The 27,455-nt window shown below is 43.1% G+C and overlaps 1 protein-coding gene across 1 annotated transcript; it reads left to right on the top strand.

Annotated features, from left to right (window-relative positions):
- FNDC7 (fibronectin type III domain containing 7) lies at positions 1-27,255 on the top strand. Its single transcript, XM_047727380.1, has 12 exons — positions 1-63; positions 579-597; positions 6,483-6,737; positions 7,474-7,734; positions 10,177-10,434; positions 12,412-12,666; positions 14,848-15,105; positions 16,276-16,530; positions 17,689-17,943; positions 19,621-19,881; positions 23,163-23,192; positions 27,213-27,255. Exons 1-12 carry the CDS (start codon positions 1-3, stop codon positions 27,242-27,244), a joined length of 2,202 nt encoding a protein of 733 aa, XP_047583336.1. The 3' UTR covers positions 27,245-27,255.
- The last annotated feature ends 200 nt before the right edge of the window (positions 27,256-27,455 follow it).

The following is a 27,455-nucleotide window of genomic DNA, read 5'->3' as shown; positions in this document are numbered from 1 at the left end:
ATGGCTGGTGGACCCAAGAAATGTTGGCCTTTGATTGGATTCAGTCTTATCTGTCTTAAAATGGTGAGTTCACATTTCGACCTACCTGCAACTCTTTACGGGAGAAAAAAAAAAAAAAGACATTTATTACCTTTTTCTTTTTCTTGAGAGACTACGAGTGGGGAGATAGAAAACAAAATACTTTTGGACCATAGGAAGATTTTACATGTTTGCATGTTTGAAATTTAATGCAGTTTACTAAAGAAAGAAAGCAAGATTATCCTTATATTTTAAGAAAAAAGATTTCTGTAAAATCTGTCAGCAGCTACTCACTCAGTTCAATAGGCAGATCCAGGGAGAAAAATGAAATAGTAATGTGATCTGCCTCCAGCCTCTAAATTCTATTTAGGATTCCTTTGTGGTAGATTTGAGCTCGGGAAATTGTTTGTACAAATAAATATTCTGTATGGATTCAAATATTGCTCACATTTTGTATTAAAATGTTGTGATAAATTTATTACTGCTCTGATTTATGTTTTATGTTTCCCCAAAAGGTATTTTTCTTCATGGTTCTAATTTTTATAAACTTTCCTTTTCAGGTTGTTTCAGCGAAAACAGGTAAGATTTCTTGAAACGCAAGCTTTCCCTCCCCATATTTGATGTAATTTCCATTGTTAATTCTTGAGCTACCCTGAAATAGAAAAGCTACACCAGCAAAAATATTCAAACATCTTTGGAGCACCCACACTGTGAGTCTAGCTGGTAAGACAAATACATGAATCAAACCTGCAAGTTCTCATAAGATATTCCTACTGAGTACTGAGATGGATGGAAAGTCATATAGTCATGGATTTTCTCAAATACGTGTAGCCACCAGTAAAATACTATGATGATTATCAATCTAGTCAAAGAAATAGTTTTAAGCATAAATAGTATAGAATCTAATTTATATAATTTTTCCTATTTGTCTTCTGAAAAATTAGAGGAGAAAATTAGAAATTTTTTGAGAAGTTCAAGACTCTCTAAAAAGAAAGGATTTTACACTTCTTTTTTTTTTAAGATTTTATTTTATTTATTTGACAGAGAGAGATCACAAGTAGACAGAGAGGCAGGCAGAGAGAGAGAGAGAGAAGCAGGCTCCCTGCTGAGCAGAGAGCCCGATGCGGGACTTGATCCCAGGACTCTGAGATCATGACCTGAGCTGAAGGCAGCGGCTTAACCCACTGAGCCACCCAGGCGCCCGGATTTTACACTTCTAATAGTGCATCCTTAAAACAGAAAATGATAACTCAGAGCTAGAAAAAAAGGCTTTCTTTTAAAAAGATTGTATCATTTTTCCTGAATAAAAGACTGAAGGCAAAGAAAGTATCTCTAGAGAACTTACCTAGCTCCTCCATTCTAGAAATCTAAGTCCCCTGAAAGGAAATGTATATTCAATGAGATTTTGATTATCTGGAGGTCCCATGTAATATTGATTATATCACCAAAAAAGTTTCATGGCAATTCAACTAAAATGAGAACAATTATTATTTTGTCTGTATCATAGGAAAGGAAATACAAATAAGGCAGCTTAAAATTTGGGTGGTTTTTTGTTTTTTTTTAAGAGAAAAAATTTTTAGGGACACCTGGGTGGCTCAGTGGCTTAAGCCTCTGCCTTTAACTCAGTCATGATCTTGGGGTCCTGGGATCAAGACCTACATTGGGGTCTTTGCTCAGCGGAGAGTCTGCTTCCCCCTCTCTCTGCCTGCCTCTCTGCCTACTTGTGATCTTTCTCTCTGTGTCAAATAAATAAATAAATAAAATCTTAAAAAATAAAAACCCATTTATTTTGGGCATCTGAGTGGCTTAGTGGGTTAAGCCTCTGCCTTCAGCTCAGGTCATGATTTCGGGGTCCTGGAATTGAGCTCCACATTAGGCTCTCTGCTTGGCAGGGAGTCTGCTTCCCCCCTCTCTCTCTGCCTGCTTCTCTGCCTGCTTGTGATCTCTCTCTCTGTCAAATAAATAAAATCTTTAAAAAAAATTTTTTTAAATTTTAAAGTAATCTCTACACCTAATGTGAACCTTGAACTCACAACCCCAAGGTCAGGTGCCCCCCAAAATCAGGCACATTAAAAAAAAAAATAAAATATTAAAATTTGGCATAGTTATGTATGACTGACCCATAACATCTATGCATGTGTAGTAAGATCTCAAAATCATCTCATGCTTTATTTTTATTTACTTACCTTATACTAGAGAAACCTTCAGGAAGGACTGTGAAGCAATGAAAAGGACTGGTTGGCCAGATACAAAGTAACTTTTTTTTAAAAGATTTTATTTATTTATTTGACAGACAGAGATCACAAGTAGGCAGAGAGGCAGGCAGAGAGAGAGAGAGGGAGAAGCAGGCTTCCCACTGAGCAGAGAGGCGGATGCGGGGCCTGATCCCAGGACCCTGGGATCATGACCCGAGCCGAAGGCAGAGGCTTCAACCCACTGAGCCACCCAGGCGCCCCCAAAGTAACTTTTTTAAGAAGTGGCCTTTAGGAGGACAAAATCTAGTTCTTTGCCTCTTAGAATGTCCCAGGACACAAGGGACACACTGAGCTCTCAGAGCAGGTCCCTTTTTAGTCCCACACTCTCCACACCATTTGAGAGAAGGAATGGGGGAGGCTGAGATGATGCTGTTAGTTGATTCAACCTGGCTTTCCAAAAAATGGAATGTGTTTTATTGACATTGTAAAGGCGGTTTCCTTCTGGGTATGTGCATTATGGTTCTCTTCGGGCTCTGGAATAGGCTCTGTATCTTTGTCTGGCTGAAAGGGCTACCAAGCTAATTTAGACCTCCTTGAGTTGGTAGAATGTACAGATGCTGAGAAGCAAAGGGTTTCACTCTTCACTGATCGGAGTGATTGCTTGCAAATCTGGAGAATAAAGTTATCTCTTTCATCAAAGCAGTAAGTGGGCCAAACACAGAACTCAGAAAGAGGGAAGAATTGCTGCTAACTTTCAGAGCCTTACCCATCCCGCTCCGGCTTCTCATCTCTTTAATGGAAACGTAGTACAGAGGTCTTGACCTCTCACTGCTGCTACTGCTCAGATCCTGCCTAGAACCACAGGCAATCTGTCTCTCCTGTGCTTACCCCAGACCCTCCCCAGAATTTCACCTTCCCTGGCACTTGTCCATGGATGTACCATGTGGTCCGCTCTTCCAAACTCAAAACTTACTTGTCTTGGTACACACACACACACACATGCACTAACACTCCCCACCTTTCAAAGTGCCCTTGCACACACTATTTTACTTAATCATTACAATAGTCCTAAGATGTAGATATTTCACTTTTTTATATATATTTTGCATTTCAAAGTAAATCCTAAGATGTAGATAGTATTAATATTCTGCATGGTCAAGGGAGAAAACAGAGGCTAGAGGTTAAATGACTTGTACATGTTCCCATGCAAAAGTAAATGGCAGAGGGGCGCCTGGGTGGCTCAGTCCTTAAGCGTCTGCCTTTGGCTCAGGTTGTGATCCTAGGGTCCTGGAATCAAGCCCCGCATGGGGCTCCCTGCTCTATGGGAAGGTTGCTTCTCCCTCTCCCTCTGCCCCTGCTTGTGTTACCTCTTTTGCTGTGTCTTTCTGTCAAATTAAAAAAGAGAGAGAGAGAGAGAAGTAAATGATAGAGCCAGGGCTCCAAGCCAGAGTTCCTGGATCCAAATCCTGGGCTGCTTCCACTTGTGTTTCATCCTGCTGACACTGGCTTCCTGCATTACGGCTCTTGAGCAAAGGTGCCTCTCCCAGCTCACTTCAAACGGGCAAGTTTTGTGGCATCTTCAGGTCCCTTGGTGGGCCAGTGAGGAGACAATCTGTGTCGTGCTATCCTTTCGGAGGCCTCTCAAACCCTCTGTGAATCCAGTCAGGCCTTGTCTCTCCATGGCTTGTTTGGTTGTCATTTTTCCAGGAAGTTAGTCCATTCCAGCATGAAGCACTAACTAACACAGGAGATAAGATAAACCACGGGGACAAAGGAAAAAGGAGTTGAGAGATCTCACAAAGTTAGTTAAAGGAAAGAAGGCAAATAACACAGGACAAGTAAGTGGGAGCAGAAAAGGGGTGAATGTGTGGGAGAGATAGAAGTGGGGGCCCTTGCTGGGGCTTTTTTAAAAATTTTAATGTATTTCTAAATATTTACTTATTTACTTTGGGGAGAGAGAGAGAGAGAGAGAGAGAGAGAGAGCACGCACGCGGCAGGGAGGGGAAAAGGAAGAGATCATTTTAAGCAGACTCAGCGCGGAACTGGACACGGGGTTGGATCCCCTGACCCTGAGATCATGACCTGAGCTAAAACCAAGAGTCCAATGCTTAACTGATGTGCCACCCAGGCAGTCCCACCCTTGCTGGGGCTTTCTATCCTGCAGTCGGGGAGAGGGGACATGGATGCTTTCTTGCAGAGTCACCTTCTGTTGGCAAATGCCTAAGATGCGCAGGTCTGCAACTTTCCCCCAGCATATATAACTTTCATAGTTCTCTTTTGATGGCAAAGGAGTCCTGGGTGATGTTCAAGGAATGTCTGGCCAGTGCACAGTGGAGACTTTGTTCGATCTTGCAGCCTGGTTATTTCTGAGTTGCTGCCAAAGCCAACTCTCTGGGCTATTGGTGCAAAAAGAGAAGATTGTCTGTGTCATGCCCTTGGGATTCGGCCGGGGGGAGGGAGTTGATACTGGTAAATCACACATGTGGTCTATATTTACTTTTTCTCCTCTTTGCCCTATAGTTTAGTTTGGAATTTGGTATGTAGGGATTTTACCCAGCAGATGCAGCATCATTGAAGAGAAAAGACTAAGTGCCAGTTCCAAACTTAAAACCAGCTATTTTTTATACGACCTTTCCTTCCACTTTGACCTCCTATACATGGGGCATGTTCTGTGTCTGTGGACTTTTGCAATTTAGTAAATCTTGTCACCATGCTGTATCTCCTACCTCTTCCCCAAAGTGTAGGAATGCCTTATATACACTCCTAACATAAGCATTCGTATCCTCAGACAGACCATGGCCTGGCCCTGATGAGGAGGGACAACAGCATCTCATTCTTAAGCCAGAGCAGATGTTTTGATGTAGAAGGGGAGAATAAAGTTTATTTTTATTTTATATGGAAGATTCTAAAAATGGTTCTATTTTGATATCATGGAAGTATAATCGAGCTATCCTAAAGCAGCTCAATTCTTCCTCTTCTATTTAGTTTAAAAACCCTATGGGAAATGTGCAAGTACCTGAGATGGAGACAGAGCCCCAGCAGAGGTGGGACCCTCACCATCAGGCCGAGGCAGTGGAGCATAGGTGAGGGGAAGGGAGGGGAGACCAGCGGTGGCAGAGCAGGCCCAGGAATTCACAGAGTGCCAAACCAAAATAGAAGCCTCTAGAATAAAGCCCCTCGGTGACTCTCTCCTTCCTCTCAGAGTTCTTTCCCACAATCATGCCCCACTCTTTTTTTTTTTTTCAATAGGCTCTGTGCCCAATGTGGGGCTCGAACTCACAACCCCAAGATCAAGGGTCATGCGCTCCACCCACTGAGCCAGCAGGAGCCCCACTCTTTTAGCCCGACTCTGATTTAACTCTTTTAGAAGTACAAAAAGTACAAAATTCCTAGAGGCAACTGGGAAAAATCTGTTTGAAATCCTGTTCCTGAATGACAGGTTTGAGATTTCTGTCTCTCTTCTGGAGAACAGCTCTGCCTTTCTTTTTCTCTGTTTTGTCTTGATCCTGAAGGGCAGGGGTGTCTGGCTGACTCAGTCAGTAGAGCATGGGCCTCTTGATCTCAGGGTTGTGAGTTCGAACCCCACATTGGGTGTAGAGATTATTTAAAAATAAAATCTAAAAATAAATAAAAATTTAAAAACCAATCTTTTTTTAAAAAGGATTTATTTATTTACTCATTTAGAGGGAGAGATAGAGAGAGTGCAAGCAGAGGGAGGGGCAGAGGGAAAGAGAGAGAGAGAGAATCTCAAGCAAACTCCTGGCTGAGTGCAGAGCCTGATGTGGGGCTCAATCCCAGGACCCTGAGATCATGACCTGAGCCAGAACCAAGAGTCGGTCACTTAACTGACTGTGCCACCTAGGCGCCCCTAAAAATAAAATCTTTAAAAAAAAAAAAAAGAAAAGAAAAGAAAATGAGGGCAAAGTTTATGTCTAAAGGATGACATGAAAATGACTTAGTCTGAGAAGTAAAATGATGAAAAAAGTCATCTTCATAGGTATCCTAGCTAATGTACAACTTCAAAATCTCTTCCAACAGGAGCCTGGGTGGCTCAGTTGGTTAGGCGTCTGACTCTTGATTTCCACTCAGGTCACGATCTCAGGGTTGTGAGATGGAGCCCTGTGTAGGACTCAGCTGAGTGTGGAGTCTGCTTGAGATTCTCTCCCTCCCTCTACTTCCCACTCTCACCCACTCATGCGTGCTCTCTCTCCCCCTTTCTCTAAAATAAATAAATACATAAATACATAAAATCTTCAAAATCTTTTTCAGCTCCTGAAATACCCACTATCGATCAGGCCTATTCAAAAATCAGCAATAGTATCACTGTGGAATGGACCACAGTGCCCGGGGCCACCAGTTACCTCCTCACAGCTGAAGATGGAGACACTGTCATTGAAACCATGGTGGCCAATTCCCCAGGCACTGTGAGAGGCCTGAAGGCTGCAACCTTGTACCAAATCACCATCAGATCCATCAGTGCCACTGGGAGAAGCCAACCATCACCTCCGAAGCAGGCAAAGACAGGTAGCTGGATGCTTCTTCCCTGTTGAGCTATTGTGACCTAATCACTTATATGGAAGCTTCAAGTACATGATATAATTTTGTGTCATGTGAGTGCCTACGATTTTGGGCCCACAGGTGGAAGTCACCAGATGGTGTTTTTGGCAATTCAGATATCTGTGGGGGAGGTGGTATTTAAATTCCAGATGCTTTGGAAAAGAAAACCCATTTCTGGGCATCTTTAAGAACATCCCTGCTTTTAAATCTCTCAAAAAGGGATTTCTGTTTTTAATCTTGGTTATCTGTAAAGACCATGCTAAATAAAGAACACATAAAAGGGATTTTGCCACATTTTGATTTACTTAAAATAAAAACACTTAGAGTTTGTCATCAGCATGACTTAAATTGAGTTGATAAAGTTGTACCTAGGCATATTTCTAAAAGGTTGTGTGCACATTATAATATTATAAACCATCATTTCCCCCATTGAGTTATACTGTAATTACAAGGATGTTTTCTATAATTTCTTACAAAACTCCATTTGAAACTAATGCCTAATACTAGAGTTTTTCTGTTCCCCATTCCTCTGACAAGTCATTTATGATTAATACACATATAGATAACCATTATTGAATGGAACTGTGCTGTAAATCCTTCAAAGCAAATAATTGTTTCATAATATGGAAGACCAACTTCAAATTACTTATTCCTAAATTTGAATTATCCTCCACTGCAAATGCATGTGTTTTTGTCTTTGTAGTGCTGGCTGCACCCATTCTAGAAGTAAGCTCTCCAAGTCCAGACTCCATCCTTGTGCAGTGGGAAGCTGTATATATGGCAATTGCATTCTCTGTGTCCATTATGCGAGCGAATGGTTTGGGGAGAATATGGAAAGAGAATACCACAAACACATCCTTGACATTCACCAGTTTAGAAGCTGGGACTCTCTACACCATAAAGGCCTATGCATGGAATGCCAATGGCACCCCTGGAGATGACTCCACCTGCAATCAGAGAACAAGTAAGGACTTCCAGCTCAGCCCCCAGCAATCCCCCTTTCGGTGAATGAGAGGGGCTCTGCATTGTAGCCATCAGGAGTGGTGTTAAATGATAAGTTCAGAGCAGCTGGCAGCGGATATTTAAGTTTATTATGAGTTTATTTATAGTGCCTTGACTGTTCCTCCCTGGTAGTTTAAATGCTGACTGCGTGTATGAAGACATGCCGCTCAGAATACACAGTGTGGCTTCTCCCTCCCTGAGAGCTAGCTTACTTTCAAGCGTGCACAGTCGGTCTCCCACAGCAAGAGATGACCTGTCAATAGGTTTACCAGTCTCCCATACCCTTTCTAGGTTCAGACCAACCGCATACACAAAAAGAATTGGGACAAACAGGAATTCATTTATTCAGTACACACTTAGTGAGTGTGTTGTAACTTTGAGAGGGCATTGTTCTAGAGACCCAGCAGCAAACTAAACAAAGTTCCTGTTGTTACAGTACTTAATGCTGTGCTGGGAATCAGAGTTTCAGATATATTCTCCAAAACCTCACCCTTCACAGTCAATGGCAGTCTCCCTGGAAGTGTACGCCTGTGCCCAGATGTCCTCTTTTTATTATTTTATTTTTTTAGGAAGCCCTTCATGATTTCGTGTGTCATCCTTGTGCAGGGATCGTGCTAATCCACAACATGCCCGTTCTGGTATGTGTGCTGCTGATATGAGCACGAAAGTAACCGTCTTTATAAGAACACCACTTATATTGGACGGGGCCCACCCTCCTGACCTCATCTTAACTGATTGCATCTACTATGACCCTGTTTTCAAATACGATGACAGTTGGAGGCCCTAGGGGTTAGGACTTCAACATATGAGTTTTGAGGGGACTCAAGTCAGCCCCTGAAAGCTCCCCAGTACTCTACTCATTTTTCCTGGCTCTCTCATGCCCCATAAGGGAAGGGCTGGTTGTTTTAAAGCACTGTAGGCAACCCTTACTATGTCCAGGCCCAGAATTATCCCAGAGCAGATCTGTGACTTCAGCTAACCTGACTATGAAACAGGGCAAGGGTCCTGTGAAGATGGCCTATAGGCAGAACATGGCAGGTGCCTGCCTTGCAGAGCAAGAGTTGAGTCTGTTTCCTCAAACGGGGCCTTCCCTGGGTCCAGAAGGTGCTGCATATGCTATGCAAGGAGGTCTCTGATGCCTGCCAGGTGGCCCTCATTATAGCACAGATTCTGGACACTGAGACCAATTTCTCTCCTCCCAGCCAAAGACAATACTCCTCAAGTTTTTTCAAGAGGCTAACCCTGAAAAAAGAGAAGGCATATTTCTGAGAATGTAGAGGGAAGTGTTTTTGGAGACATTAAAATGACTGCCTTAATGTGTGACCATCACACTTGATACGTTCCTTCCTTCCCTTTGATTTAGAATGGAACGAAAGTCTTGTCTTCTAGAAACAGTTATAATCTAAAAGCTCTTACAGAAAAAGTCTTAGCAGGTGTCAAAAGTAAAGAAGGGAGGGGTTGGCTCAGTCGGTAGAGCATATGACTCTTGATCTTGAGATTATAAATTCAAACCACAAGTTGGGTGTAGAGACTAATCTATAATCAATTAACCGGCCGACTCTTGATTTCTGCTCAGGTCGTGATCTCAGGGTCATGGGATGGAACTTGGCATCAGGCTCCATTCTCAGTGGGGATCTCCCTTTGCCCCTCCCTGCACTTGTGCTCTTTCTCTCTCTCTCTGGAAGAAATAAATAAATCTTTAAAAAATAAATAAATAATGACAAGTAAAGAAGGGAGGTTGTTGAAGCCCAATCCATTCACCCACATCAACCAATAATAGAATATTTGACCTACCACTTAATAATAATATGCCTAGGGGCGCCTGGGTGGCTCAGTGGGTTGAAGCCTCTGCCTTCGGCTCAGGTCATGGTCCCAGGGTCCTGGGATCAAGCCCCATATCGGGCTCTCTGCTCGGCGGAGAGCCTGCTTCCTCCTCTCTCTCTGTCTGCCACTCTGCCTACTTGTGATCTCTGTCTGTCAAAAAAAGTAAAAAAAATCTTTAAAAAAAAATAATATGCCTACATGGCCCTTTTGGCCTTCACATTTATAATTTCATTTAATTATCCAGTCACTTGTTGTGCCGTGCATTCACTGATTCATTCATTCAAAATATGCTTCTTTACCACCTATTTGTGCTAGGGTCTGATCTTATTAGATCCATTTTACAGATGATAAAAAAATTAACTAACAGACTAAATACCATGGCTAAGGTCACATAGCTAGTCATGAGTTTGCACAGTCAATGCAGATGTGTTACCCTAAATCCCAATGTCATGCTCTAAACATTAGCAATTCTCCTACTGTCATGGTGCCTCATCCTCCGAGCTCTGCAATGCTGTTAGGCCAAATCTTATTTGGGTTCTTGAGGCTACTGCACAATCGTAATTGTTTCTCAAAAATCTAGGTCCTCGGGCTCCTGACAACATTCAAGTCTCTTTTGACAGTGGGGCTCTGAGAGCCTCTGTTTCATGGGCCCCGACGGAAGGAGCTTTCAACTACACCGTGATGGCTTTGAGTGACTCTTCGGAACTGAGCTGTCATACAAGTCTCAGTGCCTGTACTATCTCCTCACTCCAGTGTGGCACTGAGTACCTCATTTCAGTCTTAGCGAGTAATGATGCTGGTTCTAGCAAATCAACTTCTGCGGAGGCCCTAAAAACTGGTACGTAAACAACAGTGAGATCACTGTGGGGCTGGCAACCCAGGGTCACTGCCAGAAGGGAAACAAAGAATCACCTGATGATGTTCCAGAACACTCTGGAAGCAGTGAACATGAAAGCCTGGTCTAAATGAAAGCATTGAATTGGACATTCTAATGAGTTTTAATAATGTGATAGGGACACCAGATAGCAGGCACTGGAAACAGCACTTCTTTGAAAATTGGTAGAAGTCCTGGCTCCTATTCTAGTCTATCACTAATTAATTTCCTTTATCCTTCGTAACGTTGTACAAATTCTAAGATCCAGTTGGAGTGATCCATAGCTCTGTGTGGTACGGATAACAACCTCTTCCTGACCCTATGCTTCACAGACCTAGACCTTGTGAGACCTATTTTGCGGGGGGGCTATTTTTTTAAGATAAAGATGGGTGGTCTATAATTCTTAGTATGTGTTTCCCATTTTCATCTTACCAGAGAATAAAGATTTACCTATGTGGAGGTTTACTCCTCAATTTAGAAACATCTGTATGTTTTGGTGTTGGGAACTAGCATTTAGTGAAGACCTACTATGTACCAGGTACTACCAATAAATTATATTATTTAATTTTCATGACATCTCAATGAGGTGGGCTCTATTAGCTCCTTTTTCAGGCAGAACAATTTTAGGTCTGAAAAATGAAGTAATTTTTCCAAAGGCATACCAGTAATAAGTGCTAGAGCTAGGATTCAAGCCCAGGATTATGGGATGTTAGTCCTCTAAGCCAAAGAAAATGTAGATAATCACAGTAATGTTCACTTTACCCAACAGTCAGAGCTGTATCACTCTGAGTGTAAAAGGCTTCTGAACAGAGAGGAAAAGAGCCATCCCCAAGCTGATGCAATGAATTTCGCAGGGAAAAAGTACAGCCAAGTCCTCAGATCCAGTTTCTTAGGGTTCTGTTAAATTATAGTCGCGGGTAGCATACCTGGTGACTTGACTTTTCTTTTGACAGCTCTAATTTACTCTGGACGGCACATTAGAAATGGTTATGAGGTCAGGAGAGCTGAGCGTGAAGGAAGCGATAAGAATATGCTTTTTTTTATTTTTTAAAGGTTTTTATTTATTTGACAGAGAGAGACACAGCAAGAGAGAGAGAACACGAGCAGGGGGGAGTGCTAGAGAAAGAAGCAGGCTTCCCGCTGAGCAGAGACCCTGATGCGGGGCTCGATTCCAGGACCCTGGGAAGACAACTGGCTTAACAACTTAACAACTGAGCCATCCCAGGCACCCCTAAGAATACACTTTCAAAAGCACAGCAGATCAAGTCAGTCATTTCATGAGGCAAAGAACCATGTAGTGTTTCCCAATCTTGGATGCACATTAAGAGAATCTGGGGAGTTTTAAAAAAAAAATCCACCCAAGACCAGTGAAATTGGAGCTGCTGGGAATGGAGTCTGGGTATGACTAGTTTGTAAATCTCCTAAGTTAATTCTAATGCAAGGCTGGGGTAAAGCACCGTGGAAGGAATCCTGCACATTGATGGTGGGGAGACACCACCGCGCCTTGGGTACAAAACAGTCAGTCAGGATCGTGGGAATGGCCCACACTGATCAATAGAACTATATTTAGAAAGTGCTATGTGTTTCTTGGGTTCCCGAATTGTGAAGTATATTTTAGGAAGATTGCCACTAGAGATGGCCAAGATTTTAAAAGGATAGAACTCGAAAGAATAAGCTTCATTTGAATTCCTTCCTTCACACTATGCTGATCCTGGCATTGCCTTCACACGCCAACAGGGAAAGTATTAACCAAGGGGATCCGTGTCTGCTTCTGACATGGTCTAGCATGTACTGTGTGAGATAAGTTTTATAACACGTGAGAACGTCTCGTTGCTGTGCTCATGCTATTTGATTTATTCCTTGTATTCCAGACAGTTGCAAAGATGCAAAGAAAATCTCCTGCAGGACTCTCATAGCTGTTCATTATGTACCATTTCCTAGTTGCTTGTGCCCCCGGAAGAGTGACCATCCGAGAAGATCCTCCAGGCCACCTGTCTGTGGCTTGGTCCAATGTAGATCTGGGCGATTACTACGTGGTCTTTGTGAAGAGCGATGATGGCTTGGAAGTTCACTGCAACACCTCCCTCACCCAGTGCAATTTCTTATCTGAATGTGGCTTCACTTACTTTATCAGTGTTTTTGCCTATAACAAGGCAGGGCAGAGTCCTCTGGGCAACGTGTTCAATTACACCACAGGTAAGTTGCCCTTGATGCTTGTAAAGGGAGTGCTGAGGTCACTAAAGTCAGCAGCTGCATAGAGCACCTTTTGCACTAATTGACCTACATAGACCACCTGGGAGTCATTCGAGGGCCAAGAATAGAAAGAGAATCTCTTCTTTCACATTCTTTCCAGATCAGGAAATTTTGGCTTCCTGGACTCAAGCTTGACTAGAATGAAAGACTTAGAAGTGAAAAGAGAGCAAAGAAAATAGTCATTCCCAATTGCTTTGAAAAATTAAAACCTCCACCAAGATCTACTCAGTGTTCAGCACCCTGTGCAGGGTGCTGAAGGAGAGGCAGTCCTCCCATCTCAGGAGTTCATTCTTTCCCCAAGACCCAAAACCAGAGACGGAATTGCAAAGGCATGGTGTGGAAGGCTCTGCAGCATGGCTCCTATGTTTAAGGTCTAACTTGACCACTAACTCACTTGCAAAATGAAGATAATGACATATACCTTGTTAGCTTCTTAGTATCCTCCACTGCAAAATGGGACACACAGTGAGAGCATGAATATGAAAAGGTCTTTGTATATGCTGAAGCACAATGCGAAATATTTTTATTAGCATCCTTATTACTGTTATTCTCCTCTACTAGGCTTGGATCTTCTTCCTTTATTTACCTCTTGATCCTTAATGCTTATCATAGTGTGATTAGCCTAAATTGATTTTTGAAGAATGAATGGAGTGAGTGACTTGAAATCAATTAACCATGCTGACAAATAAGAACACTATAATAGGGGCGCCTGGGTGGCTCAGTGGTTAAAGCCTCTGCCTTCAGCTTAGGTCATGATCTCAGGGTCCTGGGATCGAGTCCCGCATCGAGCTCTCTGCTCAGCAGGGAGCCTGCCTCCTCCTCCTCTCTCTCTCTGCCTGCCTCTCTGCCTACTCATGATCTGTCTGTCAAATAAATAAAAAAAAAATCTTTAAAAAAAAAGAACACTATAATATAATTATGTAAATAACACTATTAGCAGGATTACAATAAATTTTACCAAGATGAAGGAATCAAATAATTGGTACTTTTGGAATATGGAGTAGTAAAGGGCTACCAATCAAGTCCCTAGAGCATAGGAGGGTCTTCCAGAAGGAGTGAGCTTAACCTGGATATTGAAGGGTGGATGGAATGTAGGTGTGGCAAGGTCATCCCGGAGAGAGTCCAAGCTAAATTAGACATCTGTCAGAATTCGTCCATGACATAATTTAGGGTCTCTTTTAAGATCTGCTAATACAATGGTGCTCCCCCCTCCTTCAGCCCTCAGCTTCATCTGGTTAGTGTCAGAAGACTGATAGGATCAGTCTTTAGACTAGCTGTGATTTTTTTCATGCAGAAGAGGGAAAGAGCATTCCAGTATAGGGTTAGCAGTCTTTGAGGCATAGGGAAATGAGAGCATATGTGGGGTGGGGAATTGAGAAAACTGGTGTGAGCGCGCCTGGGTGGCTCAGGTCATGATCCCAGGGTCCTAGGATTGAGTCTAACATCTCACTCCCCACTCAGCGGAGAATCTGCTTCTCCCTCTCCCTCTACTCTCCTCCCTGCTCATGCTGTCTCTCTCTCTCTCTTAAATAAATAAAACATTTTTTTAAAATTTTAAGGTCTTTAATTTCAATTATAATCTATAAATGGAGATTAGTTTGGATTGTATGACAGAGGAGACAAAAAAATCAAATAAAATCATTTTAAAAAAAAGAAAGAAAAGGGAGAAGACTGGTGTGGCAGGTGATGGGGAGACATAGTTCATGTGGACTGGATGCAGCTTGCAATGACCTTGGACATCACATGCATAGGGGAATTATCCTCTCTATAGTGGGTGTTAGCCAAGATCAGAGCTGGACAGACCTGTAAGAGATTCTCTCTCTCTCCCTCTTTTTTTTTTTTTTTTTTTTGGAGACAGGGAGGGGAGGGACAGAGGAGGGAGAGGGAGAGATAGAATCTTAAGCAGGCTCCACACGCAGCCAGGACACTAGCGCCGGCTCGGCCATGACCTGAGCTGAAATCAAAAGTCAGAAGTGTCACTGACTGAGCCCCCAGGCGTCCCATGGAGATTCTTGCAGCAGTTTAGGAGAGCGACGGCAAAGCCTCTGGGCACAGGGAGGTCCGGTCCCTTTGACATCATTGCTCCTTTACTGACCTCCATTCTCTCTCTGCTCCTACTTTCAGCTCCCTGTTGTCCTACTGACATCAACCCTGTGTTGGTGTCCAGTGACAGAGTAGAGATCGTCTGGTCTCCTGTCCGCGGTGCTGAACTTTACGAAACCAAGGCTGTAGACGGGTTCACTGTGGTTGAGTGCAATGACACTGCTCCTGCTTGCACCCTCTCAGCTCTAGAGTGTGACACCAAGTACAACATCACAGTGTACTCCTTCAGTGAAGCCCGGGGCAGCAATATGTCCTGTACTTCCCGATTTATAACCACAGGTATGGTGCAGCTATGACTTCCTTCACTGACCTTGGAACAGTTCACCCCAGCTATGCCCCTTGGGATGGGCATTCAGTAAGAACCATAAAACAACTCTGTGGGGACCAGTAGAGGCTCTGTCTGACTACAGAGAGGCTGAAGAGAAGGTAGAACAGTGGAAGTGGGAAGAAAAAGAACACAAAAAAGGAGGTCGTGGGAAGAGTGAAAGGTTTCCCCAGTGATAACTTCAGCCATTCGGTTCCTCTGACCTTTGGGGGGCTTGCTTGTATTCACACCATGAAGGTTAAGCCCACAAATATTTGTCTTTCTTTCTCTATCTCTCTCTTTTGAGAGAGAGAGAGAGAGTTGCAGTGAGGAGGAGCAGAAGGAAAGGGAGAGAGAGTCTTAAATAGGCTCCGCACCTAGCTCGGAGCTTGAGGTGGGGCTGAATCTCAGAACCCTGAGATCATGACCTGAGCCGAAATCAAGAGTTGGATGCCGGGCACCTGGGTGGCTCAGTAAGTTAAGGATCTGCCTTCAGCTCAGGTTGTGATCTCAGGGTCCTGGGATCAGGAACCCTACTCGTCTGGGGGTCTGCTTCTCCCTCTCCCTCTACCTTTATCCTTTGCCCCCCACCCCGCTTGTGCTCTCTCTCAAATAAATAAATAAATAAATAAATAAATAAATAAATAAATAAATAAATACTTTAAAAAAAAAGAGCTGGATGCTTAACTGACTGAGCCACCTAGGTGCCCCCAAGACCCCAAATGTTTGTCTTAATAGTTTTTGCTTACAGAGTTCAAAATGCCTCTTGGGAACCTGGGTGGCTCAGTCGGTTAAACATGTATCTTCCACTTAGGTTATCATCCTAGGTTCCTGGGACCAGGACCAAGTCCACTGGGCTCCCTGCTTTTTCCTCTGCCCTGCCCCCCAACTCGTGTGCTCGCACACGCTCTCTCTCTCAAAAATAAATAAAGAAAATATTTTTAAGAAATATTTTCCTGTGAACCCAACACTATAGGAACCTAAGACTATGCTTCCCTACAAAGCCTCTATGAATCTGGCCTACGTGCTTGGTCTGGTTGAAAGTACTGATGATCTCACTTGGGGGAAAGATCAGTTTTAGACCAAATGGCACACCTGCTATTTTTGACTCACACTGTTTCAGTGAATAATCTAAACTCTCTTAGCTCCTTGCAGTCCTGAGATAAAAAATGTTTCAAAGGATGCATTCTCCACAATTAACGTGCACTGGCGATCCACTAACAACGATGCCACGTACACAGTGACCGCCCAGGGGGAGACGGGGTTGTTCTGGTGCAGCAGCACGGGACAGTCCTGCACCATGGCGGGCTTGCCCTGTGGCTCGGTGTTCTCCATCACTGCGGTGGCCGAAACCCAGGCTGGGCGGAGCCTGCCCAGCTACAGTGTGCCCCTTGAAACAGGTAGGCAGCAATCACCAGCCTGAACGCTGACTTTGGTGTGATCCTTAGATATGGTACTGAGTTGTGAACATTCTCATCTGATCTACCCCACATGTGATAGAAACACATTAAACTCATAACCAGCCCAAGTCTTAGAAAATAAACCTTGCAATCCTGGAATGCTGTTTCTGTAAAAATAGCATTGGAAGACTCTAATATAGTCCCACGCTAACATCCAAGGAGGAATAGACAGGGTTTGCAAAACATGGATTTGAATTTCTATTCCTCGGTGACATCATCTCCCAAAACAACTAGCAAGTGGCCAAATGAGCTGGTTTATTTTTTATTTCTTTGGCTCAGCCCCTTCAAGTTTTCCTGTATATAATACTTTTCTGAGTTTCAGTTTTCTAATTGGTAAGAGGGGGATCTTGAATTCCTTTGGAGGGGCAGCGGGGTGTGAGTGTTAATGCTGCGAGCACTTAGCACGGGGCCTGATACATAGTCAGGACTTGATAAGAGAATGCTTCATAGTGCGGGGTGTGAGGCAAATTCAGCAAATTACTTAAAGCCTTTGGACATTATTTTCTCTCATTTACAATGGATAGCACTCTAGACTGTAAAAGTTGAAATGTAAAAAGCAGCAGAACAGAGATGATGTCCAATATTCAGGAAGATTCTAGATATCTTAGATCCTGAATCATGGGCCCCTAAGAATTGAGAATTCACTGTGCTCTTCTTCGGTGGCTAAAAATATTACAAGTTTTTATATCAATTACGCACTATGAAATGCATAAAAAAAGGCAAAATGCATTTAATTGTAGAGGCTATGAAATGTTATATTGAGAGAAGAGATGAATGAAGCCATTGCTTTGAAATTTGCAACTGACATTGCTAAGGTTGTGCAACAACAAAGGATTTCTTCCTTGTTCTGGAAAAAATTGGAGCTCATGTTACCTACAGCTAGTTAGTGCTCCATGTTCTTGAGGAAAGCACCCCCTATGTACACTTGATGTTAAATAACATATCAGAGAAATGAGATTTTGCTTAACAAAAGGAGATTTTGATTAACAATGGAAGGTTTTGAGAAATTTAGGATATTGAATGAAATACAGACAAAATACCATTCTTGGTCATTTTCCACAATAAATACACAATTCTTTCTCTTTTTCCCCACCTAAGTGCCGTGCTGTCCAGCTGGTCTGACAGTAACTCAGGTCACACAGTCAGTCATCAACGTGAGCTGGACTATTGGGACGGGGGCCCAAACCTATGTGACAGTCCTAGAGTCACACACTGGACAGTCGAAGTGTCTCACCCATCAAACCCAGTGCCTCCTGGGATGCATCTCCTGTGGCGTCAATTACACGGTGGCATTACAAGCGGTTAGTGCCACGGGGCTGACGGCGGGCTGCACCTACCAAAGTTATTCCTCCAGTGAGTGACTTCTAAACTCCAGCTCTGTGGTGATTGTGAATCTAGGCACACACCCCTCCTTCTCATCTAAAAAGATGCTGCCCCTCCATCTAGCTAGCATTATCAGTTCAGATTACTTTCTAAAATGTTTACAGTTTTCCTCTTGACTTAGAGCCTCAGTGCTTCAGAGGCTCCTGTTGGTGGCTGGTGAATTGATGCCCTTGGTAACACGGTGCAGGTATCCTTTTCCCGAAGGGAGGACAGACAGCACAGAGTAACTCAGTCTGGCAGAGTTTTCAGAAAGCATCGAGGACACACACTCTGGCTTGAATTCTTTCTTCCCATTATATTATGCTATTAACTCTCTCTTCTAAACCATGCCAACCCTCTCTCTCGTTTCTTATTTCAACAGGCTGAAAGAACACTGTCTACTGACAGTTTTGGATCTTGTTCTCTGGTCTTCAAAGACCAAATCATTAGGGAATAGCAGGGGAAGGTAGAATTGGTACAGGGTTGGCAAATAAAATTCTCTTGTATGATTCTAGTCCACTGAAGTGGCTGCTTGGAGCCCTGTTTTGGGAAAGGTGAGGGAGAGGGAGAGGGAAAGGGAAGGAAATGGAAGGAAGGGGAAGGAAAGGAAAAAGAAAAGAAAAGAAAAGAGGAAAGGAAACGAAAAAGGAAAGGAAAGGAAACAAAACTCCTGAAAATACCTTTTTAGTGAGAAGAAGTGCAGTGATCAGTCAGTTGTATCTGCCCCCAGGGTATGGGATGGGAGAGCTGAAATACAAATTTGCCACCCCAAGGACAGTGGTAAGATTCAACCAGGAGCCTAAAGACACGGCTTCTTATAAGCCGTGTTGCCTTATCTTCCCAGATTCTGTTTCCTCAGCGGTAAGGGAAACAGAAATAACTATAATGTGGAAGCATTTATAACATACTATATACCTGTAAACTGTTTCATACTTTCTTGGGATCCATTATTGTCCATTAGATTTTGCTGCCTAAATTCTAACCCTGATATCCAGTTCTGGGAATATGGCCCACTGCTTACATTCACGTGTAAAAAACTTCTTTTTTTTTTTTTTTTTTTAAAAGAAAGACTAAATCCAACAAACCTGATTATCTGTAACTGAATTTTTTAATCATTATACAACATTTTTATCTTAGTTACTGAGTAACCCTGCCTGACACAGAATGTGTGGCCTGCTCAAGGCATTTAGAAAAGAAAAAAAGAAGGACCTTGTAAACTAGCCCGGATGCAGTGTGGACGGGCAAAGCTTGGTCACTGCTGTGTAAGTGACCGGGCCCCAGGCGTCGTGCTGCTCAGCCAGCAAAACAGGTCTTTTCAATTAAAGCCGAATGCAGTTAACTTAAATTCAATCCCATTAAAATCATATAGAACCAGGGCATTATGAAAGCTCTTGACAAAGATCCTGTACATTTGACTCACACAGTTTGAGATACAATATGTATCTGCCCAGTGGGGAGTTTGGACTCACCATTGTTCCCTATTAAAAATTCATGGCCCATGTCACCAGTTACACATGGATTTCCAATCATGGAAAGAACCTGAGTACCCCTTCAAAGAATGCTCTAATCATGTATTATTTAGGTTACTTACATTGTTTCCCCAGAGTAATAAGGGCCACGTTTATCTGATGGTGGAGTAATTTGTGTCTGTTTGTTTTTATCCTTCAGGTGCCTGCTGCCCTTTGGGAGTGAAATTATACAGGCTGGGCCCGAATGGCATTCGGATCCACTGGCAAGCCCCCAGGGGCTCTGCCAATTACAGCACTGACCTCTATGGTTCCAAAGGCATTTTCACATGCGCCCCAAGCGCTGGCCTCAGTTTTTGTGATGTCACCAAGATACCCTGTGGGGATGTATATACTGTGATGGTCTCCCCAATTGCTGAGACAGGACTGAAGCTTACTTTCTGCCCCAAAAAAATATATTCAGGTAGAGCAAGTTACAACCCTTTGTTTAAAAGTAACGCTGAACTCAATCTGTGAATTAAGACTCAGAGCAATCCCACTTATTTGCTACGTAGGAAGGTCAAAAAGGTGTGAAATGTTTACTTCCTGTGGGTGGATTCTGGCTACGGAGACCTCAAGCTTCTTTGGAATTGTGATGCTTTCTTATCATATGATTTGGAGACACTCCTCTCTTCGCTGTGCCTTTCTTTTTCAGAAAAAGGACCAAATGCTTGCTGTTTAAATAGTAAAGCAGATTTTAAATGCTCTTCTGCTTTGAGACTTGGGAATAGAGTTTTAACATAGTCTGAGAGATAATGGAAGACACCTTGAAATGTTGGAAATTAAGAGACTTGAACCTTTGCACAAGATCAGACTTATGACTGAGGAGAGGTTGAAGGATCAGGAAGAAAATAAATTTATAAATCATAAGCTAGGTTTGGAAATACAAGTGGGCAGGCAGTCTGTGATCACAAAACAAGACTGTCAGCAGCTCCATCTCACCAGACCTAGCAGAGAAACACTAGCAATTCTCTTGCCCTGTATTCCAGCACCTTCTGCTACTTTGCCATGGGCATAGTCATATATTTTTCACATATTTCTAAAGAAATTTTTTAAAGAAAAGAGAGATAAGACCCTAGAATTTTATAGGTGATCACAGGATGAGGAATAAATACCCTCAGAAACCTTTACCAGAATCTAGAATTCCCAGTTAGGTATAGGTAACAAGAAGACTCAAATGGCCCCTGGACCGAAACAGGCCAGTTCCTCTCATTGGTGTTCTTGCTGCCCTTGTCTGTCATGCTCTGATTCCTTGTTTTTTCATTATCTTGTCCACAGGACAAGCTGGCCCAGAGTACTGCCCTATAGGAAGGCACAGGAATAGGTTCTTGGGGTGAGGATCAGCTCTTCAGGGAAAAAGAGACATCCCGCTCAGTAACAGTGCTTCATCATATCTGCATCACGTTTTACAGTTTATCAAGTGTTTTCACATTCAGTATCTCATTGAATGCTCAAAACAACTCTGAGTTAGGTTCAACAGATTTTATTATCTTCGATTTATAAGTGAAAAAAGCAGAGCTTCCAGACTCCCACATCTCTACCTATAACCCTTCTCTTCTTCTAACCCTAAAATTCATATTCATATACCTCTACCTGGAGGTGCCCCAGGCATTTCAACTCCTCAGGGCCAAAGGGAACTCCTGATCTTCTCCTGCAATTTCTAATCTTCCTCCAGGCATCCTTGTTTCAGGTATGAGAGTTGAAAACCTGGGAGTCAGCTTCCTTTTCCCTCCCTCCCTATCTCAATGGTTTCCAAGTCCTGGACTGCTCATTCATGATGGTTTGGTTTGTTGTTGTTGTTTTTAACTTTTCAAGTAATCTCTGTACCAAAATGGGGTTTGAACTCACAACCCCAAACTCAGAGGTTGCACACTCTTCCAACTAAGCCAGCCAGGTACCCCTCATGATGGTTTTTTTTTTTTTTAATGATTTTTAAAATTTATTTGAGAGAGAGAGAGCACACGTGCAGGGAGAGGGGCAGAGGGAGAAGTAGACTCCCTGCTGGGCAGGGAGCCTGATGCGGGGCTCAATCCCGGGACCCCAAGGTCATGACCTGAGCCAAAGTCAGACACTAGACTCACTGAGCCACTCAGGCACCCGTCATGATGGTTTTTAAATCCAACTTCTCTTCTCTCTCTTACACCTACTGCTGTATGATAGGCCCTCACCACTTTTCCCCTACAATACTGCACCAGTCTTGTTTTCCTGAGCTGATGCCAGCCTCTGTACAATTACCAGAGTTGTCATTCCAGGATACTGATCCAACTGTGTTTCTTTAATGCTTCAAAGTCCTCAAAGTGTTCCATTGCCCAATAAGATAAAAGTCAGTACTTTGAGCATGACTTTCAAGGCTCTTCCTAGTTTGTCCGTAGTTGGTCTTCCTACACCTGCATTGTGCAATAGTATTTAATGCAAGCCATATATGAAAAGATTTAAATTCTCTAGGAGCTACATTAAAAAATTAAAAATAGGAGTGCCTGGGTTGCTCAGCTGGTTAAGCGTCTGCCTTTGGCTCAGGTCATGATCATTCACACACACCTGCCCTCACCACACACTTACTCCATGCCATAATCATGCTTCTGAGCTGATACAATACTCTTCTCTTCTGGAATTTCACCTCCACCAAGGGAACTCCACCAGCCACTGTGAAGTCTTCTCCAATTTCTAGAGGCTGATTTAGTTTTCTTGCTCCCTCTTTTATGACCCCTATATCACCCGAATCTTTACCACACCATATGACTGTGAGTTGAAAATGTGTTATATTCCCTAACAAATGGTCATCTCTGGACTCTCGACACGTAGCACATAACTATCACCCAATATATTTTAAATTTTAAAAATTACTGAGTTAGTGAGTTTCTGTGTTTGCCTATGATCCTACAGCCAGTATGTTAGCCACCAGAAGTCCTTGTTGGCTAGAGCTCTGATACCCTCTGGTGGGATGCCAGCTCAAGGCTGCAGTCACTCTACTTTAGTAAGGATTGGGCGTCTAGACTCCAGTTAGGGAATCCACTTTTGCTCCATCTCTGTGGTAAAAACCAGGAGTCTGAGGGAAACTTTTTGGTTTTGTTTTTTGGGTTTCTTTTTTTCAATATCAGTGATATTGATCAGTGCCTTCCTTTGATAATTAGGACAATACTGTAAATGATACTAATGACTAATATTTATTGAGCGTATGTGCCCAGCACTATCCTAAGGGCTTTGCATATACTAACTCAATTGGTCCCTGTAACAACTTTATGAGGTTGGCGTTCTAATTCTTACCACTTTACAGATAAACTAAAACACAGAAAAGTGAAGTGACTTGCCCAGGGTCCTACTGCTAGTAGCTATCTCCTCTTATCACTCAAGCCTGTTCTTATTCATTCTTTGGTTGACTAGCCCATTATTCTTTCTTTTTTTTTTTTTTTTTAAATTTTATTTATTTATTTGACAGAGATCACAAGTAGGCAGAGAGGCAGGCAGAAAGAGAGGGGGAAACGGGCTCCCTGCTGAGCAGAGAGCCGGATGTGGGGCCCGATCCCAAGACCCTGAGATCATGACCTGAGCCGAAGGCAGAGGCTTTAACCCACTGAGCCACCCAGGTGCCCCTAGCCCATTATTCTCTAAGTTATATCTTCACTATCTTTTTTTTTTTTAATGTCTTCACTATCTTGAATATATCAGTTAATATATTTTAAATGCTTTTGTTGTTATTCATTACAGTAACCTGCTCCGGAAGTACGCTTGGAATGGGTAAGTCATTTTTCTCATGGATAAAACAAAATTTTTTTTGTTGCTCTTTTGGGTGTCATAATGAAGTAGGGATCAAAGCTGACTCTTTCTGTGATGTGAGAGGTTCTTGGCTTCCCCTCCCACAACATTTTCTGCCTTGTTAGAATGCCTCCCCTCAGATTCCACCAGTTGAGACAAATTCCTTTGCATTCGGAAATCTTTTCATCCTCCTAGGGTCCCACAGGAAAATGGAAATAGGGTTCAGTAGAGGTAGCAGCTTCATCCTTCACTTCTGAGACTGGTTCCCAGCCCTGCTGGACAGTGAGTCACCTCGAGAACTTAAAAGTAACTGATGCCTGGGCTTTATCCCCACAAAAGCTGATTTAATTGGTCTGGGATAAGTCTGGGCATTGGTATTTTTCAAAGCTCCTTAGGTGATTCTAAAGCAGAGCCAAGCCCAAGAACTACAGCTTTCAAGCAGACCTTCTCAAACTTTATGTTGCATACAAATCCCCTGGGGCCTTGTTAAAACCAGGTTCTGATTTGGTGTGTGTGGGAGGATCTGAGACTTTGTACTTTAATAAGGTCCAGGTGATGCCAGTGACATCAACACTGCATGTCTGACCATGCCTGTAGCAGCCAGGTGTTAGAGGGAATCTGCTAACAGCCCAGAAAAGGCCAATACATCTGCTTCCAGTTTGCAAGGGTGGATATGCCCAGTGGAGGAAACATGGGGTGCTAAAGGGAAGTTGGACAAAGGATAACCCTCACCACCTCCTTGGCTGTGCTCAGGACTGATCTTGGCTAGGAGACTACTAGCTGCACATGGAGGCTACTCTTGGAAAGGCTGCAGGGATGACCACAGAGCTGTGAGTGCTGACCCAGTGAGTAGCACGGGTGGCTTCACAAGGAATCGTTGCCATGCCTTCTAGGCACCTGCTTGGTTCAGGGCTTTGGGGAAACCCCCAGGAAATACTATCAACCCCAAACTACAGACGGGGTAGACACACACACAGCCACTTGCCCAGTCAGACATAGCTGACCTCAGAGGGTAGGAGTGGAAATGAAGTCTTCCTATCAGCAAACTCCCCAGAAGAGCCTCCCAGTTTGGACCAGCTCCCCATCCAACATTTCCTTCCACTGGCAGGAACTGGGTGTGGAGTTTCTTTCCACTGCCTGTTCTGTTTCCTCTCCTGATCCGTTGCTTCTCAGAGGACAGCAGGACACATGCTTTCCATTTCTTGTCCACCACAGGTCTGAAATAAGCAGAAGCCTCATTTTTAAAAAGTTTTTGTTTCCAGCAACTATTGGGAAGCCAGCCTAGCTGATTAAAAACAAACTAAGGAAACTTCTAAATTATAAAACATTACTTTAAAAAACTCCCAGAGGACTCATGACCGCCAGCCCTGGTCTTTAGTGAAAAATGTACACAGGCCTGGGGTCTGCATTTTTTGAAACTATGTCCAGTATTAGAACAGTATTCAACCAGGTTTCCCCTGAGCCCCAGAGGGGTAAGAGAAGTGATTTGGGGGTCCCTGGCAGGAGGCAAGTGGTGTGTTATGGAGGCCATCCCTAAGATTTTGTTAAAGACAGAGTTGAAAGTCTTTAAAAAAAAATGCTTGAAAACCATCACTCATAGACTTTGCTAGTCATCAGCATCACCAGGAAGCTTGCTCAAAATGTATAGTCTCAGGGAGCATCTGGCTGTCTCAGTCAGTATAGCATGTGAATCTTGACCTCAGGGGTTGTGAGTTCAAGCCCCACTTTGGGTGTAGAGATTAGTTTTTTTTAAAAAAATCTTCTGAAGGAATGTTTTATAAATGAACAATCCTAGGCCCCACTCTGATTTATTAAATCCTTGGGTGATTCATATGCGTTTTCAAATCTTAGAAACACTGCTTAGGTATTAATTCTCAAACTTTGATGTATATTAGAATCTCCTGCAGAGCTAATAAGGAATGTAGAGGGGTGCCTGGCTGGCTCAGTTGTTAGAGCATGTGACTCTCAATCTTGGGGTCCTAAGTTTGAGCCCCATGCTGGGTGTAAAGATTACTTTTTAAAATGTAGATGCACCTGTAGAGGTGGGATAGGGTCTGGGTCTCTGTATTTCTTTCAGGTTCCCAGTGATATTGATACTTTGAGGTTTGAACAGTACCACTCTAGGTCACTACTCTTCCCTTCCTCTGTCCCTCTGGGCTGCCCCTAACCCTCACTTCTCCATTCTTTATCAAGGTTGACCCTCTCTTTAAGTACATCCTGCAAGACTCTCAGAAATAAGAGTAAGCCAGATCATTTGAGAGTTTCCACATCATATGGAATTCATTATATCTAGGGAAGAATTCAAAACTGTTGTCTCCAGCTTTAGCATTTCTCCTCCATATACATGGGATTGATCCAATTAGGTCTCTGGGTGACATGGGGCCCCCAGACACAGCAAGGAAAGTCTTGGGAATCTCACTGGTCTAAGACTTTTTTTTTTTTTTTTTGAAAGATTTTATTTATTTATTTGACAGAGAGAGAGAGAGCCATAGAGGGAACACAAGCAGGGGGAGAGGCAGAGGGAGAAGCAAACTCTCCACTGCGCAGGGATCCCCATGTGGGGCTCGATCCCAGGACCCTGGGATCATGACCTGAGCTGAAGGCAGATGCTTAATGACTGAGCCACCCAGGCACCCCTGATCTAAGACTTTTGATCTTCCTTGGCTCCTGGACTATCCTAAAGCTTTTCAACAGCATGAATGGATTAAGAGAGATCTGGGTTCAAATCTCTCTGCTATCACTTATGCTTACACAAGGTGCTTCAACCCTCCCTCAGCCTAGGTTTCCTGAAAATTGGAATAATCAACTCATCAAATGTTATGAGGATTAAATGAGAGGTAAACTGTGGGGCACAATGACAGGCCCATAGAAAGCACTTAATAAGTAGTAATTATTATTAATGTGGATCCATTTAAGCTCATCTCATGCTCTACTATGTGCCAGTTATTAACCTTTTAGTTTGCTACCTCTTTTTTTTTTTTAGAGATTTTATTTATTTATTTGACAGAGAGAATGATCACAAGTAGGCAGAGAGGCAGGCAGAGAGAGAGGAGAAGCAGGCTCCCTGCCGAGCAGAGAGCCTGATGCGGGGCTTGATCCCAGGACTCTGGAATCATGACCTGAGCTGGAGGCAGAGGCTTTAACCCACTGAGCCACCCAGGCACCCCCATAGTTTGCTACTTCTAACTAAGATACTTGCATTGTAACTTCAGTCCTCATAATACCCTAACTCGGTGGTTCTCAAAACCTGGTCCCAGGGCCAACAGCATAAACGACATCTGGGAACCTCTTAGAAATGCAGTTTGTAGGGCTCCACCATAGACCTGATGAGTGGTGAGTCAGAAATTCCAGGCCTAGGGCTCAGCAACCTTTGTTTTAACAAGCCCTCTGAGTGATGCTGAGGCACGTTAAAGTTTGAGAACCATAGCCCTAAATCAAAGATGCTACTATGATGCTGGAAATTTGACTCAGGTTGGAAGAGAAGGGGAAAACCATCTATCTGAGGCAAGGGTGCTCTAACAGGAGGTAGCCTGACATCACTCCATAGAGACATTCTTTGTCCTCAACATCCAGCCTCACCTGTACTTTCAGGGGAATTTTCCTGCCCAAAACTCCCTCAGCAGTTAAATGGGTTTATTATGTTGTCCTGACACAGCCCCCTGGTTCAGTAAAACATGGGAGTCTGAGAACATAGCAACTTGGCCTGTGGTAGAGAAGAAAGTTCTTTGTCCTGAGTGGCCAGTCTGAGCTCTGAGAGTTTGTGGGTGGGGTCATTTCCCAAAGCAACCTCGTGAGTCGGAACCTACTTCTCAGTTTCTTCTAGCCATTTGAACAGTTCAGATTGTCTTAATTTCCTGTTTTCTTGCCACAAAGTGCTACAAAAATAGCAATTCAAATCAAAACACTAAGCTAACTCCCAGAGACATTTGGGAGCTTTTTAGTTTAAGAAAATGTCTGTGTATTTAATGTATCTGTGGCTTCTTCCCTTCCTTGCCCTTTCAGTGATTTACAGAGGGAAAAGAAATGCAGAATGATACAGTGAGCCATGGATAAAAACAGAGGCTTAACCTAGTGAGTAACTTAAATTGAAATAGTATGAGTTGAAGGCAAAGTTTTCTTTGGCTTTGTTTGAAAAAAATTCTTGCCATATTTTTTGCAGGGTTGACTCCCTTGTTAGTGTGATAGAGGTGGAAAAGCTCTGCTAGAATATGAAAATGCTTCTAGGGTAGGATAAGCTCTCTCGGC

This window comes from Lutra lutra, chromosome 4 (assembly GCF_902655055.1).
Source record: "Lutra lutra chromosome 4, mLutLut1.2, whole genome shotgun sequence".
Taxonomy (NCBI): domain Eukaryota; kingdom Metazoa; phylum Chordata; class Mammalia; order Carnivora; family Mustelidae; genus Lutra; species Lutra lutra.
Note: the sequence above shows the minus strand (reverse complement) of the source record. Positions and strands in the feature narration are given on the sequence as shown.